At 39.2% G+C, this 19,418-nt stretch overlaps 2 protein-coding genes across 3 annotated transcripts; one reads left to right on the top strand and one right to left on the bottom strand.

Annotated features, from left to right (window-relative positions):
• Window positions 1-22: 22 nt before the first annotated feature.
• On the top strand, window positions 23-6,229 carry SAMD15 (sterile alpha motif domain containing 15). Its single transcript, XM_083369262.1, has 3 exons — window positions 23-260; window positions 2,039-2,137; window positions 5,736-6,229. Exons 1-3 carry the CDS (start codon window positions 228-230, stop codon window positions 6,012-6,014), a joined length of 411 nt encoding a protein of 136 aa, XP_083225388.1. The 5' UTR covers window positions 23-227; the 3' UTR covers window positions 6,015-6,229.
• Window positions 6,230-6,587: 358 nt separating this feature from the next.
• NOXRED1 (NADP dependent oxidoreductase domain containing 1) lies at window positions 6,588-19,259 on the bottom strand. 2 transcript variants are annotated; one of them, XM_083371754.1, is made up of 8 exons: window positions 18,539-19,259; window positions 16,749-16,895; window positions 16,133-16,309; window positions 13,949-14,133; window positions 11,545-11,725; window positions 10,863-11,017; window positions 10,248-10,455; window positions 6,588-7,394 (listed from the first exon to the last, which is right to left on the bottom strand). In XM_083371754.1, exons 3-8 carry the CDS (start codon window positions 16,285-16,287, stop codon window positions 7,112-7,114), a joined length of 1,167 nt encoding a protein of 388 aa, XP_083227880.1. In that variant the 5' UTR covers window positions 16,288-16,309; window positions 16,749-16,895; window positions 18,539-19,259; the 3' UTR covers window positions 6,588-7,111. The 2 variants fall into 2 exon arrangements, with proteins under 2 accessions (XP_083227880.1, XP_083227881.1); XM_083371755.1 differs by lacking the exon at window positions 18,539-19,259 and adding an exon at window positions 17,988-18,148.
• Window positions 19,260-19,418: the final 159 nt, after the last annotated feature.

Here is a 19,418-nt window from a genome sequence, read left to right as displayed (position 1 = left end):
GAGGAGGAGGAGGAGGAGGAGGGTGAGTCGCTGCCCCGCCGCCGCCGCCGCCGCCGCCGCCGCCCTCAAGTTTCCCTTAAGTCTCAGCCTTCGGTCAAAGAAGGCAGCCAAGCCTCGGCTGCATCCGAAGCTGCGCTCGTGCTCGAATCGCTGCTCGAAGCCGAAGTCAAAACTCCCACCGTCGTTGGTCCCTTGTATTTATCCTGGAGCCCCGAGGAGGTGGCTGAATGGATCGGCGACTTGGGCTTTCCTCAGTACAAGTTAAGATCGGGTTTCCTTGCAAGCAGAAGGGGAGGATATTCTATAGGACAGGGGTCTTCAAACTTGGCCCTTTTATGACTTGTGGACTTCAACTCCCAGAATTCCTCAGCCAGCAAAGCTGGCTGAGGAATTCTGGGAGTTGAAGTCCACAAGTCATAAAAGGGCCAAGTTTGAAGACCCCTGCTATAGGAGTTTACACGTGTCGTATTATTAGGCCATACGTTTCCCGAGTATGCCCCCCAAACTGGCTTATTTTAGGACATACACTGTGTCATAAATGTTGCTTTGCAATGACTGGATTCTAACATCACTTTACGCAGCAAAATGATAGGTCCGCTTTTAGCAGGTTTGGCGAATCCAGATTAGATGCATAATTTATGGTATGTGTAAAGTATGAATAAAATATAGTACACCTAGACTGTGGGTCCGTATGTACGAATCCTGCCGATGGTGATTTATTCTAGTGAAACAATATGGCTCAGCATAATGTGTGAATCTATAAAAAACAGCATTATTTCAGACAAGGATTTGCCTATTTTCAAAAATAATCTACAGTACTCAGTTCCAGAATACAGTAATAATACAATAAAACTACCACAATACAAGCTTCCCCCTTTTGTACTGGTGTTGTGATGTAAGGGGCAGAATTTGTGTCATATTTTAATACATCCCGCTTCCTAGTGATTGTGCAGCTAAGGCTGAGGGACAAAAATCCAGATAATCAGTAAATGGCAACATTTACTGTTGCTAGAATATTCTGTGTCTCATGGCTGCTATTCTAGTAGCTATCTGGATTCTTGTAGATTTTGTACATCTATCTGAAGTGGTTATCTTAAGCATTTTTTTTATAAATAATACTAAATGTCATTTTTTAATGGAATGAGATGGGGAAAGGCAAAAGATACAAAGCATAAATGAGATGTAACTTTATTCAGTCACTCGATTATTTATTTATTTATTTATTTATTTATTTATTTATTCATTCATTCATTCATTCATTCATTCACTCATTCATTTAGAAAATTTATGTGGCTGCCCAATTCATTCATGATGACTCTGGGCGTACAAAATATATACTCATGCACTAATTTTTATTTAGAACATTTAAATGGTCGCCCAACTTTCTCACAATGACTCTGGGTGTACAAAATATGCACTAATCCACTAATATGCATTAATGCACTAATTATAACAGGGTTTATTTGGTTTTGTTGTGTGAAGTCAGCAAACTTTGGCTCATTAAACAGACTCTTTTTAAGGAATGTCATGATGTATGAATTTATTTTCACATCATGTTCATACCCCTAGAAAGACTATCTTGGTGGGGAAATACTTATTCATAAAGGATTTCAGTCATGGGATTCTTTGTCTATGATATATAAAGGGGAAACTAAGGTTTGCAGAACTGACTTGAGTGTTGTAATGGTCTACAGTGTTATCTTGCCAAAGAAAAAAGAAATGGAAGAGATCCAACAAGGAGAATTTGAAGCTACTAAGTCACTAAAGAGTGCCAATCAGTGCTAAATAAAACATCATTTATAAGTCATTAGTCAGTATAACTACTAGTAAGCTAAAATTAGGTTCCATATCTCTTGTTTAATTTCTTTGGTCTATCAACCTATTGCAATATGAAGATGAGTTCAGTGGCACTTAAAAAATGTAAAGGAGGTCCCAACATTTTGTCTTTTGGATATTTTTGTAGGTGCTGCTAGCTAGTTAATTGGAAGAACAGAACATTTGAAGTTAATAATAATAATTTTTATTTTGTTTTAAATAGGAGTGTTTTACTACAAATTTTATCTCAGGACGAAAACTCATACATGTAAACTGTTCAAATCTGCCACAGATTGGGATTACTGACTTTGAACATATGAAGGTGAGAGTATATATTCATTGTATCTTTCCTAGAGTGAAATTGCTATACTTAACATTTCGTGCATATTGCAAAACTGACAAAAACAATGAGATGAGTTAAGCGCAGGCTGTTTTTCCTATTCGTAGTATGATAGCTTTATTTGACACTTAGTGCTTCTGCAGAAACTTTTGTTCTCTCAGATTTGTGACATCTATAATCAGGCATTTATTCAGTCAGTCAGTCATTTTTCACAAACAGATGAAATTGTAACAGTATTGTCTTTTATGAAGAAGTAACCAAGATATTGTGAGCAAATAATATTTTTTCACATTTTCCTGCTTTCATGTTACATCATCTACCTGTACTTTTATTATTATATTTCCTGGACACTTGTCAAATGCCAAATATGCACACTAGTATTGCTTATTTTTATATCTGCAGCATGGATGGGTTTTTTTATTTATAAAAGCCCTGGTGGTACAGTGATTAGAATGCAATATTGCAGGCTAACTCTGTCCAGAGCAAGGAGTGATCCTGACTAGCTCCAGGTTGACTCAGCCAGCCACCCTTCTGAGGTTCATAAAATGAGGACCCAGATTGATGTGTGGGCAATATACTGATTTGGAAACACCTCAGAAAGTGCTGTAAAGTACTATGGGGCAGTATATAAGTGCTATCGCTACTGCTATTGCTATTTATTTTGTATATGGCATCTACAGAGGTCATGCAATCACTGATATACAAATATACTCATTATAATTAATGAATTAATGCCAGCATACCACGCACTTAAACAACATGAACAGGCATGTAGGGAATCGATATGAAGGAATCGCCGACCATTTCCCCCCTGGTCAAACAGGAGGATGGGAAATCTGGATCATAAACCTATACAACGGCAGGGCGCCACAACGAATGGAGATAGGGAGGCACGAATTGTACCCAACACAAGAACAAGGAAAAGGCAACAAACCGATGCGACCAGCGCGATAAACATGGCAGGAGGGTTACTGACCAACGCAGCCACACAAAGCGGGACGGACATGATCGGCAGGCAGGTGGAGCGGGCAGGGGGAGGAGGAATGGCGAGTTCAGAATGGATGCCGGTTAGCGCAGCAGAACTGAGATCAATGTGGTTAACTGGAAGAGCTGGGGGGCGAGTAGACCGATGACGCAGTCAGTGACTACATCATTAACAACTAAAGTGCTATAAAGGGCGAGGGCTTCCGATCACTGACAACGTCAACAGTGGTTTGACGAAAGCTCAGTTACTAATGAAGGATTTTTCCATCCTGGAGTTCAGTGGTTTTAATAGTTCAGACAACATGAGCGCTCACAGAGCGCTCCGTCAAACCAAGATCAGAACTGCATAGTTACACAATCACACCCCCCCCCATTGCGGAATGTAAAAAAGAGGAAGAACAACCACTTAGAGCCTCCTGCATGAAAACACGGCCAATGACAAGAGCAATGACTATAGTTAATAGGACACAGTAATCCTCTCCCGACAGCAGACACTCAGAGAAAACCACACCCCATAGGAACGAATGCGTGGCGACTCGAAAGAATACGGCCGGTCGAAATGAACAGAGCGGTGACACATTCTATGAGTGGAGCACAGAAACGCTGATGATATAAATGCAGCCTCCCCACTGCGATGATTTCATCCTGACGACGTTGGTAGTTAGCCAATGAAAGCTTGATTTTTAATAAAGCTGTTTTAGTTTTCTACCTTATCCCAGTATTCAGATTTCTTGCACTGATTTAAATATGCCTGATTTAAATATACAACCATGTCTTTAATCTAACAGGGACCGAGGCAATTGCCAGTGACAACTCTAAAGGCGGCCGCTTGTTTAAGAAAGCTTGGTTTACAAACCACTCCTCTATCAACCGGCACATAGACCTCCCCCCTGCATACCAGGCACTAAGGAACTGGGAAGAGGAACGACGTGCGTGATATGAAGGCAAACAGTGCAAGCATTCACAGAGCACCTCATTGTATCAAAATCAAAATTGCACAACCACACAACCACCCTGCATTGTAGAACACAGGGAAGAAGAGCAACAACTACTTAGAACCTCTGGTATAAGAACACGGGCAATGACTAGAGCTATGGGCACAACACATGGAACTATCAGCAATCCACTTTTGACAACAGACACTCAAGAGACAACTACATCCCCCAAAAACGGATGCGCGACAACTCAAAAAAATATGGCCGACCTCAACAAACAGACCAGTGACGCGCTCCATGAGCAGAGTGCAGACACCAACAGTATAAACACGATCTCCCCACCCCAGTGTTTCCATCTTGATGATGTTGGCAGCTAGCCAATGAAAGCTTGATCTTTTAGCAATAAAACCTGTTTTAGTTTTTCTTATTTCATCCCAGTGTTCGCTTAGTTTTTTTATGTTTATATGTGTGTGTGTGTATGTGTATGTATGTATATATACATATATATATATATATATATATATATATATATATATATATATATATATATATATATGTATATATGTATATATGTATGTATGTATGTATGTATGTATATGTATTTGTATTTGTATATATTAGTACATAACTATGGTATAGTGGTTAAGGTACTAGCCTGCAAAACAAGAGATTGTGAGTTTCAGTCCCACCTTGGGCATGAAAGCCAGCTTTGGTCTAGTCACTCTTTCTCAACCCAGCCTTCCTCACAGGGTTGTTCTTGGGGAAAATAGGCGGAGTAAGTTATTATCCACGTTCATGCCTTATAAAGTACCAACAAAGATGGAATAAAAATCTAATAAATAAATAAGTAAATACTATGTGAGAGTCAGTTTGGTGTACAGTAGTGCTTAAGGCATCAGACTGATACCCAGGAGACCATAAATTCTACTCCCTCACTTAGGCACAAAGCCAGCTGGATGACCTCAGGCTACTCCCTTTCCCTCAGCTGTAGGAAGGAGGCAATGGCAAGCCACTTCTGAAAAATCTTGCCAAAAAATTTGGCAAGGGATTTTTGCTCAGGCAGTCTCAGAGAGTTGCATGTGATTGAACAGAAGAAAAACAAAACCATATAGTTATTTTAAACTAAAGGATCCTATATGGGAGAATCCATTAATTATATTTTTTGTTCACATAGATAGGATGTTGCCATGGCACTGTTGACTATTGAAGATTTTACTTTTTTATTAATTTTCTCTTTTTGTACTGACTTTTCTGCAGATGTTTAACTGGTAAATGTCAAGAGTACAGTATTTTCGTGTTTGTTTAGAAATTAAGAATAGTTGCTTAAATTAGAATCTTAGAAATGTATGCATATTAAGATGTTATTCTTCTGTTACAGACTTATTTTCCAGCTTTCTTTACTGAGAATGAAAAGGATTTGTATGTCCATGTTTCTTTATTGTGGCAAAGCCCATTTTAAGCCTTATGGTATATAAAAGATTAAGAACCAAAACTACACATAACAGTGGTACATTTATGTGACAGTATAAACTTCACTGGATTACTGTGAATTATGTGCCACCCACCTCCTAGTGGGGTACTACAATGACAACTGTCTAGCTTTAGAAAGATGAACATAGTAATTGTTTTCTAGATTTTTTTTCCTCTTTTTTTCTTTGCAGGAAATTTCAAAGCATGTACGAGAACTGTTGCAAATTGAGGAGCCACTTTTTGAAAGAAGTATCTCTCTCCCACCTCGAGATAACGTTGGGTTGTTCTTAGAACAAAAGTCTCGAACTGGAAAACGCAGTGATGCTCTTAGTTATTCTGAGTTTGTTCAAGAAGCAGGATTACAAGATTATGAACCAAAGCCTCCAACTCCAGAATATGTATACGAACCCCAGCCTTCAACCCCACCATATGAAGAACTTCAGCAAACCAGTTCATTTTTCTCAAAATAAGAGGGTATTCATTGTTCACATGTTTCACATATTACATTGTAATATTTTTCTGTATTTCCACAGGGAACAAAATTGTATATTGATGCAGTTTAACCAGTATCCTAATCCTAAACTTGATAATAGGATATCATGGAGGAAGTGCTTCCTGATGCAAAACAGAATGTTTTCCACATCACTAATGCAAAATAAAGCTATATGTGAACACAGAGGATTGTTCTTACTGGTATTTGTGACAAAGTCTTATCATTCATTCTTTGAGGACTCTTGTAAGAATATATGGGGCTTCAAGTCAGTTGCCGTATATTAATGAATTGCTCTAAATACTTAGGATCATGTGACAGCATCCCTTACAAAAACACTAAAGTCATGCAGTGCTGCTTAAAATGTTCTAGTGCCATATAAAATTAAGAAATTTTACCATTGGAATTTGCTAATTTATCAGCAATGTGATTTAAAACTTTCATTTCTTTAGAAGTACATGTGTCAATTTCACTGCAGGTCCAATCTTATTCTAAACTGGGACAAATGATCCTTATCATAATGATAAAAATGCAACAATATTTAGCTAAACCAATTTATATTTTATTAATATTCTTAAGTTTTAGATAAATGCAAGGGTGAAGCAACATGAAAAATCAAACAACCAAACTTATAAATACAGTATTTAGAATATAATTTATGTCTGAAAAGTAGACTTATGAATGCCAAGGGAGTAACCATTTCATATTTAAAAGATACAATAAAACACAAACTTCAATTAAAAAGCTATACATGACAGAGTATAACATGGTGGAATTTGTGCACAAAATTACAGGGAAACACATTAGTGTATTCTTGTGAATGCCGCATTGATAACAAATGTCATAGAAAGGGGGACATACAATATAAATCATGTGAATTATTTTTTTTTTAGAATTTTCCTTGTATTTTGCATTTATGCCTAATTTTTCATTGCAAAATTTAATTTGCCATTGGCTTTCATTAATATTTATGATTTAAATTCCTATAACACCATTGTAGATGCTGCTCCCAAAGTTTTTTTTAATGTTAAAAATGAGAGCAGAAAAATCTTTTCCACTTCTAACAGCTTGGATACTTTATGAGTCTTCAGAATCAGAACTAGATGTCTCTTCTGTTTTCTTTGAGGGAATTTTATCCATTTGAAAAATCAGTGATTTAGTGGGTTTTAGCAGCACAGCTGAGAGTGGTATCTTTTTAGTCATAGATGTCGTCAAATCTTCACTTTTCGTGGCCAATGCTGTTATCATGTTAAAATAAGATGAAGCAATGATTTCCTGAAGAGATGTATTTGTTTCAAGAAGCTGGCTAAGAGGAGAGTCTTTTAGTTGTACAGTTGTTATATCAAACCAGGGGAAGGAACTAGAAGAGAAAAGTCTGTTATCTATAGATCCTGAAGTTATACAATAAATCAGCATTGTTTTGTCATTACAGAGGTAAAGGAATGGAAATGGGAGTACTATATATTTAATGATTAAGCTCCGGTGTATAAAGATTTTCTTCAGACATCTGTCATAGTTTCTGTCTGCATGTTTGCAATTTACCACTGACTCCAATTTACCACTGACTCCAAGCAGGACATCTAGACAGAACCTGCACCTAGTACCCTAGGTTCAAGGTCTTAGTGATGGTTTTTAAGTCCTTACATGGCATGGGTCCGGAATACCTCGGGGACCACCTGCTGCCGGCGTCGACTCCCCTCCGCCTTGTGCGTTCCCACAGAGAGGGCCTCCTCAGGGTGCCTCCAGTCAGAGAATGTCAGCTGGTGGCCCCCAGGGGGAGGGCCTTCTCTGTGGGCGCCCCGGCTCTGTGGAATCAACTGCCGGTTGAGCTCTGGATGGCACCGGATCTCCGCTCCTTCCGGCGCGGGTTAAAGACCCATTTGTTTGAACAGGCTGGCCTGGCCTGATGGGGAGTTACTTAGGGTTTTAATATTTGTATATATTTTTATTGTTTTTACTTTGGGCAATAATTTAATTCTTTTTTAACTTTTGTACTTTTGTAGTTTTATGATATGCCCTGTTCACCGCCCTGAGTCCCTCGGGAGAAGGGCGGTATAAAAATTTAATAAAACCTAAACCTAAACCTACTTTGGGAAGGAAAGGGAACCAATAGGTACTTAGTTCTCTGAAAAACCTTCCTGTGGAAATAACACCAGCCCTGCAGGTCCCAAAATGTGCATGTGCTTCCCTGGGATTTAAAAAAAAATTCAAGGAAAGCACTGCAGTTATTCATATCTGTCACTTTGTAAAATATTAGCTATTAGCTCACAGTTCTGTCCTAGGGTCAGGAAAAAAAATCAGTAAAGGCACCAGGAACTAAAAAAGTTTGGAAACTCTGAATTGGTCCCTTTCCTGACTGCATTCAGAAAAATGCTGAAGACAGAATTTTGCTTGAAGATATTGTAATTAGATTGTGCCATCACTTTTTTTATTTTTAAGATACTTCATCCAAGAGTTAGTTTGTTATATTTTTAGTTGCTATTTGTTGTTACTCGGGAGACAGTCTTGTCACGGTTGCCTCTGTATTCCAGAGATTAACAAGGCACTCTACAGAATGGCTGTCCAAATTGATGGGAAAATCCCCCATCACTAATTAAAAACCTTGAGTTCCATCAGGTACTTGGGGGTAGAGCATCTTAACTGACCTTTCTTTTCTGCTGATGCAAGTAGCTTCAGTTAATCCCATTGTCACAAGAAACTGAGCTGTCCATGACAAAGAGACTGAAGGAAATATTCCCCAGAACTAGATTGTAATGTTTTGGGATTTTACTTGAACTGCTTTCACTTGTCTTTTGAATGCTGCTTAAGGTTGCTCAATTGAAGTGTCTGTGTAACGGTCGCTGACTAGCCAGACATACACTCTCCAAGAAGATCATTGGACGATTTGGGGCGGGAATGGGTTCCTTTAAACCAGACATGTCAAACACAAGGCCTGGGGGCCGGATCCGGCGCGCAAAGTGGTTTTATGTGGCCCGTGAAGCCATCCTGGAAACAGTGAGGGAACGGCCCCCACTGCCTTGGCCCTGGCCCAGAGACCCTCCTTCTGCCAGAGACCCTCAGATCTGTCCTACTCCTGCCCAGGCCCCCATAGGCACCCTTGATGCGAACGATGTAGAGCTGGCCATGCCCATCCAGTAGGCCATACGCACTCTAGCCACGCCCACCCAGTAGGCCATGCCCACCCTGGCCACACCCACCCGGCCCCCTGAGGGCAACCGCAATGCTGATGCGGCCCTCAATGAAATTGAGTTTGACACCCCTGCTTTAAACCTATTGGCCGCCGCCTAGTGGCCAACCGTATAAGTTGCTGCGCAGAAGCCTCTGTTCTCAGTTCTGTTCTGTTCCTGTTTGCCTCAATAAAGAAATGTTCCTCTTGTCTTGCTTCCTGCCTCCAAAGAACTCACTACACAACATAGATCACATACTATCTTATCCAAGATAAAGGCCAAATGTAATGGATGGCCAGCCATGTAGGTAGGGCCAGTGAAGACCTCGTATAAGCCCAAGATTGCCATAATGGCTACCCAAACACCCAAAGTGCAATTATGTGGCCATAGGCAGGGGAATAACCACTGGAACTTCGAAACGGTTTGTAACTCCCTTTTATGAAGTTAGGTCCTAACTTCAAACAATTGCTAAGTAACCAGTCATAAGTCTACAGGACTTACCTGTATACAGAGCCTCTGCGCTAGCCTGAACATATTTACAGCACATAATGTACAAAAAATCAGCTTTACATTCAGGATTACTCATAAGAGAAATGCCTTCAATTTACTATAAATGCAAATTGTGCTTTCAGTAGCCTCCATATGATGGCTTAACTTTAAGAAGCAGCCCAGTCTGAAACAAGACATGGGTCAAATTACGAAAAATGAAGGCTGATTTGTACAAGGACTCAAACCCAAGAGATTGGGTGGGTATCATGCACCAAGATAGGTCTCAAGCTGAGGTACAGGGCGGAAGAGAGCCTGCATGTATAGCACCATACTATTGGAATCCTGATGTGTTACTGGGGATTTGATTGGAGCAGGGGAGACTTTGGGTGAGCTTCTGAGGACAGAAAATCCTGCGGTTTTGTGACTCATATTATTTCTCTTAAAAAACTAAGCCACTAAACATTACTTGTTAATTCCATAAATGATGCATCATCAGTGTTAAAAATGTTGGCTAAAACGAGATTAAACACAACAATTTTCTACTGGATTTTACTTACTCATCAGCAGCCAAGGAGGAAGCAAAAGCTTGGTTGATAAAATGTTCACAAACTAGAAATGGTGATGAGGTGGTGGCATTGCCTTCACAATAACATACTTGATTGAGCAATCCCAGAGCCTTTGTGTAGGAGAAATGCTGTTGTGTATAGCTATTTAAAGCTGCATAAAATACAGCTGCCAGCCACTTCATGTTGACAGTTATTTCACCTGGGAAAAAAGGAAATATTTTCTTTCTTGTTTAGTTCACCATGCCTCTCTAGTAGCCTTCTTCAACCTGTTGCCATCCCATCACTCTGAGTCATAATGGCCAATGGAAAAACCAAGTTGGAGAAGATTGTTTAAAGCTTAAAGTGTAAAATACAAGCTAATAAAGGGAAAATGTTTGTGCTGCTCCTACTTTGAACATTCCTCAATTGGCCTTTCTTTCTATAGCCATCTTTACCATCTCATTCTGCTGCATGGATAGATCAGGCATCACAGGGGCTGATAGTGCCCATAGCATATTGCATAATTGTCACTGAGACTAATTTTCTGGACAGGACACAATTCTATAAGCCGAAAAAGAACAAGGGAAAAAGTTCCATTTTTCACAAGGCTTTCAAAAATCCACCTACTCTTGGAGTTGCAAGGACATGTCGCCTGGATAACTGCTGTGTTTTTGAGGGCTTCCAAAACTGTCCTGTTAGCCTCCCACATGTGAAAAGAGCTGTTCTCAGAGCACTTGTACTGGGGCCTCAAGATCGAACAGGAGGAAATAAGTTGCTTCAGTCTGAAAGTAAATAAGATCTTAAATTATGCAGTTGGGTTAAGTATCAAAAAGCAAGCGTGCAAAAAGTATGTATCTATGGATCATGCCTATTCTCAACTACTTCCTTCAACCAATTATTGCTTACATACTGTACATACACAGAATGAGCATGTTATGTATATACTTATTTCTTGTTCTACTGTACATGAACACAATAAAAAAAATATAAGCTCTGTTTCAACAACAGCCCTATTATACCATTGAAATGTAACCACAAAATATATGGATATTAGCTAGAAATGGGGGTACCCTTAATACTCAAACCTGGCTTTCACTATTTCAGAAAAGAGTTTGCTGCAATGTCGTTCTTATTCTTTATATACAAGACCTAAGATGGGCACAGCCAAATTCCATTTCTGGTGATTACGCTCAGTTAATGTTCACATATATAGGCTCATATATTGGGCCCTTCTAGCAACAAACATGTGGGAGGGAGCATGATTTTTTCTCCCAATTCATATTAGCTTTAATATCATAATGTGCTATACCTGCTCAGAGGGATTGCTGTGACCAGGCTGTATATAATACATGAGTTTTTGAGAGAATCCTGTACTTCTGAACATATTTGTGGAAGGTGACATGGAAGACAGCAGAGAAAAACAACATCTGCCCAGCCTACCAGCTGCTTGTTGTTATAGATACACTCAACTCCCAGCTTGTGGAACTCTACTAAAAAAAAAAGATAAAGAAAAGGGAATATTTAATTTCTGCTCCCATAGAACAAAACTTTAATTGAAGAGGCTGCAATCTTTAGTTTCCTTCTAAATCTCCAGAAAGATAAGCATGTTAATTTGTTACAATACTGAACTTGATAGACAACTTAAAAGCTCCAGTTGTTTGACTTACAGCTCATACCTAACAATCACACTACGCCGGTCCATTTCCACTTCTTTCGTTGCAGTTTCTTCTCTTTAGCTTTTTTTTAAGACAGCACAGATCTGATCTTATAGCAGAGCTATAGTTTCTGTCGTTCATTCTTTTTAGTCTATATAGCAATTTGTTTTATGTTATAATTATTGATTTTATACTTCTTATATTTTTACTTTAAGCTGATCAAGGATCCCAATAAAGATACATATAGTATCTTCTTAGTGCCACACTATCAGTCTTGGTTAGGATGGCTAGTGATCAGGGATTATGGGAACCAGTGCTTTTTTTGTAAAAGAAAAAGGTGCCGGAACTCACACATGTCATACAACCCGCTTTGCCTACCCTACAAGGTTCCATCCAAAAAAGGTGCCGGAACTCCGTTCTGAGCGTTCTATGAGAAAAAAAGCCCTGATGGGAACTGAAATCAAAGAACACAGAGAGCACAATAACAGTCTTCCTATCACTGGTACAATGTATGTGCTCCATATCTCTATAAAGACAGCATTTATTTGTTGTATACAAATGTGCATAAAAATAATAATGATCATATTTCTGGGACTACTACACTATAAAATAAAACCACACCAGATGAAATTAATAGAGAAATGTAAATTCCTTCTAATAATATTTTAAAAAAATAGAAGCCAGAATATGTGATTTGGGGGGAGGGACGTCATTCAGTTTCTTCTACAGGTGGTCCTTTGACATGATCACAACTGGGACCAGAACTTCCATTGTTAAACAAGATGGTTGTTAAATCTTGTTTCTTTTTTGCCACCCTTGTTAGTGAATCACTGAATTCAGTGAATCATGTGGTTGTGAAGCACCTCTGGCTTCCCTCTTTGACTTTACTTGTTGGAAGATGCCTGAGAAGGTCGTGAATAGTGATCGAGTGACCCTGGGATGTTGCAACCATCATAAATAGATGCCAGTTGCCAAGCACCTGAATTTTGATCACCTGACCACTGGGATGCTGTAATGGTGGTGAGTACTGGTTGTAAGTCATATTTTTTTCCAGTGCCACTGTAACTTAAAAAGGTCGCTAACCAAAAGATTATAAGTCAAGGACTTATAATCTAAAGCAGGGGTGTCAAACTCAATTTCATTGAGGGCCGCATCAGCATTGCGGTTGCCCTCAGGGGGCCGGGTGGGCGTGGTCTGGGTGGGCGTGGCCTACTGGGTGGGCGTGGCTAGAGTGTGTATGGCCTACTGGGTGGGCGTGGCCAGCTCTACATCGTTCGCATCAAGGGTGCCTATGGGGGCCTGGGCAGGAGTGGGACAGATCTGAGGGTCTCTGGCAGGAGGAGGGTCTCTGGGCCAGGGCCAAGGCAGCGGGGGCCGTTCCCTCACTGTTTCCAGGATGGCTTTGCGGGCCGCATGAAACCACTTCGCGGGCCGGATCCGGCCCCCGGGCCTTGTGTTTGACATGTCTGATAAAGGTTATTATTAAATCATATTTTACTTTGATTTTATAGAGTTCATTTTCCTTTTGAGTCCCAAGATTTCCTATGGTAATGTTGATGAAAGAAAGCACCTCTGTTTTTTACAAATTGGATTTTTCAGCTGAGCCAGTCTTTAGCAAACACTCATTGCCCTGCTTAGCATAAACTGGAGCACTTTTCCGCAAGGCAAAGGTGCCGTTGGATGCAACCAAAGATTAACCCTTTTAAATGAACTGTGAGACTTTTTGTATTTGTTTCCTATGATTTGGCACCAAGAAAATATTTAATTTTAACAAGCACATCAGCTCTTATTTTTAACTGTTACGGTAACTTTTTGTGAATCCTTTTCATAATTATGCTTGATAATTGTTTAAAGTCAACAGTTGAAAGTAAGAAAAGCAATCAATAAGTTGCTATGATGAAAAATAAACTGAGACTAAGGATGAGTAGCTGTGGAGGAAGATATACAAAGGATGTGCAATATATGATTAGAACATGAATTCTACTCCTATATAGATGAACTTTTGAGTTTTGTGTATGAGACAGCTTCTTGTCTGTCTTTCAAGCACCCGATTCTTACATAGAGTTTCTGGCTGTCTTGTGGAGATCTGGATGTTCTTTCCTGAAATGGCACCCAAATGTAACAATGTTCTGGCCAGTTGTTTTCCAAGATGGCCTCCACCAATAATCCCAATCTTCAGTCTTTGATTATCCTTAGAAGATTGGGAACCAGCGGGTGCATCCTTACAATTCTCTTCTTTCTGCCTGAGGGAAATCCCAAAACAGCAGTTATTATATATACATACATAAAATTCAAAGTGTAAAATAAATGCTACCTATTTCTTAGAGTGTGAATAGGCAACTGTGTAAAAAATATCCTGGAATGATATGCTGAACTTGAGTCAGAAGTCTGATATGTCCATAAAAAGAAAAACTGTCGCTTTAAGCTGCATCGCTAGAAGTGCATTTGCCAAAATACAGCAGTTTCATTCTACTCTGCTTCGCTAAGGTCACCCTGACCACTAGAATCCAATTCATTAAGAATGATGCAATCTAAGGACAACATGCTCGGTGACATGCTCGGTGACTAAGAGCTATTAGAAAATGGAAAATCATATAAGGACAGATGGATGGAACTTTTAAATTTTAGCCTTGAAAAGATAAGATTGAAAATTTTTCCTATAATGTAGTCTTGCTTGTCTCTCTGCTATTCTATCATGTATAAGTGTAGAGTAGACAGACAGTTCTTTTCAGCAAACAGTAGTCGCTGTTTAGAGCAGAAGAACTATCTGTTAGTTTAGAGCAGAAGAACTAGCTGCTAGTGACTTGGGCTCCTCCTGGACCCATGGCTCCTTCACATAGATAATGGCAGCCACAGGGATCACAGGATCAAATCTTCACAGTGCCTACACTCTCTTTGGCAGTCTTTCTCAACCTTGACAGCTTTAAGATGGGGGACAAATTCTCCAGCAAATTGGCTGGAGAATTCTGGGAGTTGAAGTCCACCCATCTTAAAGTTGCCAAGGTAGAGAATCATTGCTCTGGAGTAGCATCGCCTAGATACCATCCTTCTTGGTTTTTACAAATTTTTATTAAAACATGATTATTTCATCAGTAGCTGGAATGCTTCGAACTTGTTTCTTCTGACAGAGGAAAGGCATTTGACTTCGAGTAATTGTTCCAAATACTATATGCATGGGTTAAATAATATTGTTTTATTTTTACTTTTGTTTTTAATCCAATTTATGGAAGTTGGGAAATATGCCTCTTGAGAATTTTTCACAACTGGAACATCCTATTAAACTCCCCAAAATAACATTTTAGAATTCCTAAATATTGCTATTAGTCACAGTTGAAAGTTCAAGATCTTTGTTAATATTGCTATAAATTCTTCAAATGTCTAATAGTAATTCCTAATGTATTTGACATTGCCCAATCATGTTATTTTACTCTAAAAATACAATTTATATTTATTTATAATTTATTTATTTTTTACCATTCATTTGCCTGAGAAAAATAAAAGATTAAAATCAAACAATATAAACAAAGCAATGGGAGGGGAGAGGCTTCCACAGATTTGCCTGAAGAAAACATCCATAACAGAAAATCTCCATGATTCATGGAATGTCCAGCAGCAGTGTCAATGAAAAAAGGCAGGTCTATAAAGTTCTCTTGAAGGATATTAGCGATGGGGCTGAAGGGACATTATAGGGAATAGTGTTCCAGAAGGCAGTGACAGAGAATGCTTGCCTCCTGGATCCTCTAAAACAGGGGTGTCAAACTCGCAACGTCACATGACGTGTCGCGACATATTGCAACTTTTTTTTCTATTGCCAGCAATAAAATGGGCGCAGTTTTGGCATGACACATCTGGCCCGTGGGCTGGCAATTTGACGCCCCTGCTCTAAGATGATATGTTAGACATGTTTCTTAAAGTGTGGTCTTGGGGTGGGGAGGTCACCCAAGACCCCCTCAGGGCTCTGCAAAATCAAAATTATTTCCAGCCTGTTGATTTTTAATTTTAATTTTTAATATGGCAAATATTAATAGGTATAACCCATAAAAACAAAAATCCTTTTGGGTTCCTCCAAATTTTTTAAAATTCCTTCCCTAATGGAAAAAAAGTTTTTTTAAAAAAAGTTTATGAAACATTGGTTTAATAGATGGGACCAGAAGGGTGCCCATTCTGTCAGATCTTATTGACAATGGGTTGCGGGGGGTGGGAGACAGAGAATGAAAGAGAGAGAAAGATTTTTTGCCTTACTTGGTGGCACTGAGCAATTTGCAGAAGAAAAGTGCATGAGCACAAGCATTCACCATCAATCCTTTGGCATAAGACCTCAGATGAAACAGTGGCTCATTCGCCCCAATCCCATATTCTGGCTGGAAAGTTTTTAGGTTTGCCATAATATTGGCCATTTCAACTGTATGCTGAGAGCAACTGAAATTATAATAGAAATTACTCTTGTTGGCCACCTTGATAGTGGCCATCCATTGCATTAGTGTATTATCAAAGCAAGAGACAGTTCAGTTGTGACACATGCTATAAAACATGTATTCAGCACCTAGAAATTGGGAAGGGTAATGGCAGTTTTTATTTTTAAATAAAAATATCATTTCTTTATTAAATATAATTATCATTTATTAATAAACAATTCTTTAGGAAAGTCAGGGGTCTCCAAACTCTTGAGCCTTGCATGAAGTTTTCAGATTATCTATCGACCCCTAAACATTTGTTACATGAAATTATTTTTATACATATTACTTTAATAGTACTACAACAATAGAGTGTGTTGGGCAACCATATAAATCTCTTTAATAAATAATATCTTCATAAAATAGATCTTATTTAAAATATAAAAATGTAAGATTTAACATACCTTTTTATTGAAACTATTGATATTACTAATGAGAAGGATGTATCTAATCAGCATCAACAAGGGCACTGTTAGTTGGTTGGAATTTGGTGAGATAGTCTTGCCCACTATGGAAGGTGAAGAGGAATACTATACATACACATATCCTTTCTACAACAGAGGAGAGAGACAATGGAAAGAGTGGAAGGTCAAAGACACACAACACAAAGCATACTAGTAAATGAGACCATCCAACCCTGGGTAACGCGGTCTCACCACTAGCCACCTCATCTTCAGAACTAGGGGTTGGCACAGAGTTCTACAGAGACCTCAAAAGATAACTGACTTGATCTTCCATTATTTATCATTATCTATGTTGGAGGGGGAGAGAGAAGCAAAACCCTGGGCCCCTATAACATGGAGTGCTTCAGGGCTCAAACCTTTCATTCCTCCTCTAACATCTGCATGAGATTGCTGGGAGAAGTCATCTGATGGCACTGTTTTAACGATGGCTCACTAACTGGAAGCTATAAATGTTTGGATGGTGAGAAACTGACTCCAACTCAACTCTCCCGAGATAGAGTGATGAAACATGCTGTCTGGCTCTTGCTGGGGTTGCACTTCCCTGGACAGACCTGGTGTACATTTGGGGGATTCTCCTGGATTGTGGCTCCTGTTCAAAGTATTGGCCATGGCTGGGAGACCGTTGCACAAATTCAACCTCTGTGCCACCTGCATCCATTACTGGACTGGGAGGTCTTGCTGATCGCTTCTTAGTTGGATAACTGCAATATAGTCTACATGGAGCTGCCCTTGAAGACCATCAGGACCCTACCCTCTTGGCCTTTGAAAACCTTGAAGAGTTGGCTCTTCCTGGAAGGCCTGGGGTATAGTGAGGTTGGAACCCAGTAAAGTTGATTATTGATGTGTGGAGAATATTGTTTTTGGGAATGAGGGAATGAGTGACAGTAAGCAGAGTAGCTTATTCTTTGTAATCCACCAAGAGACATGGTGCATACGATGGGTGGCTGAATAAGTCTTGAATAAATATGTTTAAAATTAAACTAGTGTCTATTGTACGCATGTCATATGCAACTATGTAAACAACAGAGCATTTGATGTGACATAGTTCATCACTTGTATTGCCCCTTCCATCCCATGCCCCCACAAATGAAAACCTGAAATGGAGCAAGGCCACTATCAGCAAGGCCACAATAAAGATAGTCCTTGGTTAACAAAGGCAATTGGGATCAGACTTTTAACCTTAGCTACCGCAGTTCTGGCAGTCCCTGTTGCTGTTGTGAAGAGAAGACTGTGTGGGCTGTTAAGCGAGGATCTTCACATGACTGCAACATCCCGCCAGTTCTTCCACTGACTTTGCTTTTAATCTGCAATCACATGACTGCGAGGCTGCTACAAGGATCGGTCATAAGTACCACACATTCAGCACCATCGCAAGCTCAGTTTAGAGAAGCTCATACTCTTATGCAAGCCGGTCAGCACAGGAGCATTTCCTAATCCAGGAAAGCAGTCTAGGTGTCCTCCAGATATAAAATTAGAAACACAAATCATCTACGCAGCAGGATAAGCAGCTGGGAGTCTTAGTTACATCTCAAGGGCAACTTATTTAAGCTGTAGAAAAATCTCCAGCCTGTCCAATATTATATAAACCAACCACATCTTTCCGCCTATTTTGTCTTACATCAGCAAATATACAAGGTATTCCAATCCTCTCATCCTAAGAAGAAACTACGTTACAATGAAGTGCAGACTATAAAGAGAATAATTCTGATAAATCTTTGCTTTATACTTACAATATATAGCTTCTGAGAGTGAATCACTAAATGGAACTAATGTTCTGGCTGACAGTTTGCGATTGGTTCAAAATCAAAACTGTTAAACGGATAACCTCCAGTTCCTATCGAGAGGACAGGTTTGAGTGTCAGGATCAAACTTTCCCAAACAAAACACCATTTTTCTCAGCATGTAAACAAATGGAAAAGAAAATCTCACATCATTACCAGGTATGGAAGCCACCAATTGCATTGCACCAAATTTGTTTAAGCTTCTGGCTCCTTCTAAGCAATTTATCCTTCAGGTCTGCAGCTAAGGTTATTCTACAAACAGAAGGCTGTCGTCATGGCAAATGCTCGGTTACTAAACCTTGTTTTTAGAATTTTATTTTTTTTTACTGATTTTGTAGTTGCAGCTTTTAAAGGAGACAGCAAATAATTTTCAGCTTCCCAACAGGATCAAAGCAACAGTTTTCTACTCTTTTGAGGTTACTCTGCAGTTGCAGTCCTTCCCATGTGCACTGAGATTTGCTTTCAAATATATTTACGCATTATTACACTGCACTGTAAATTGTTTAAAAAATCAGTAGCAAATATTGGTTTGATTCAACCCAATGTTTTCCCATCTGTTACTATTTCAATATGTTGGTTATATTAGCTAAGAACCAGAGGTCCATTATTACCTTAAATCTGCCCCAAAATATTTTCAGAACATTCTTTGCCTATAAACAGTTTATAGTTTAATGTGTTGTGTGGATCCAGCCAATTATAACTTAATTCACTTTCAATGGTGAGATTGTCAGAGGTATTTAAGTGTCAGAGTGTTCAATCCTTGGTTGAGACAATATATGAGTAGTCTCAGTTTCTAAATATTGTATCTTTGGAAAACACTAGTTACTTT

Source organism: Vipera ursinii, assembly GCF_947247035.1.
Source record: "Vipera ursinii genome assembly, chromosome: 1".
NCBI lineage: Eukaryota > Metazoa > Chordata > Lepidosauria > Squamata > Viperidae > Vipera > Vipera ursinii.
Note: the sequence above shows the minus strand (reverse complement) of the source record. Positions and strands in the feature narration are given on the sequence as shown.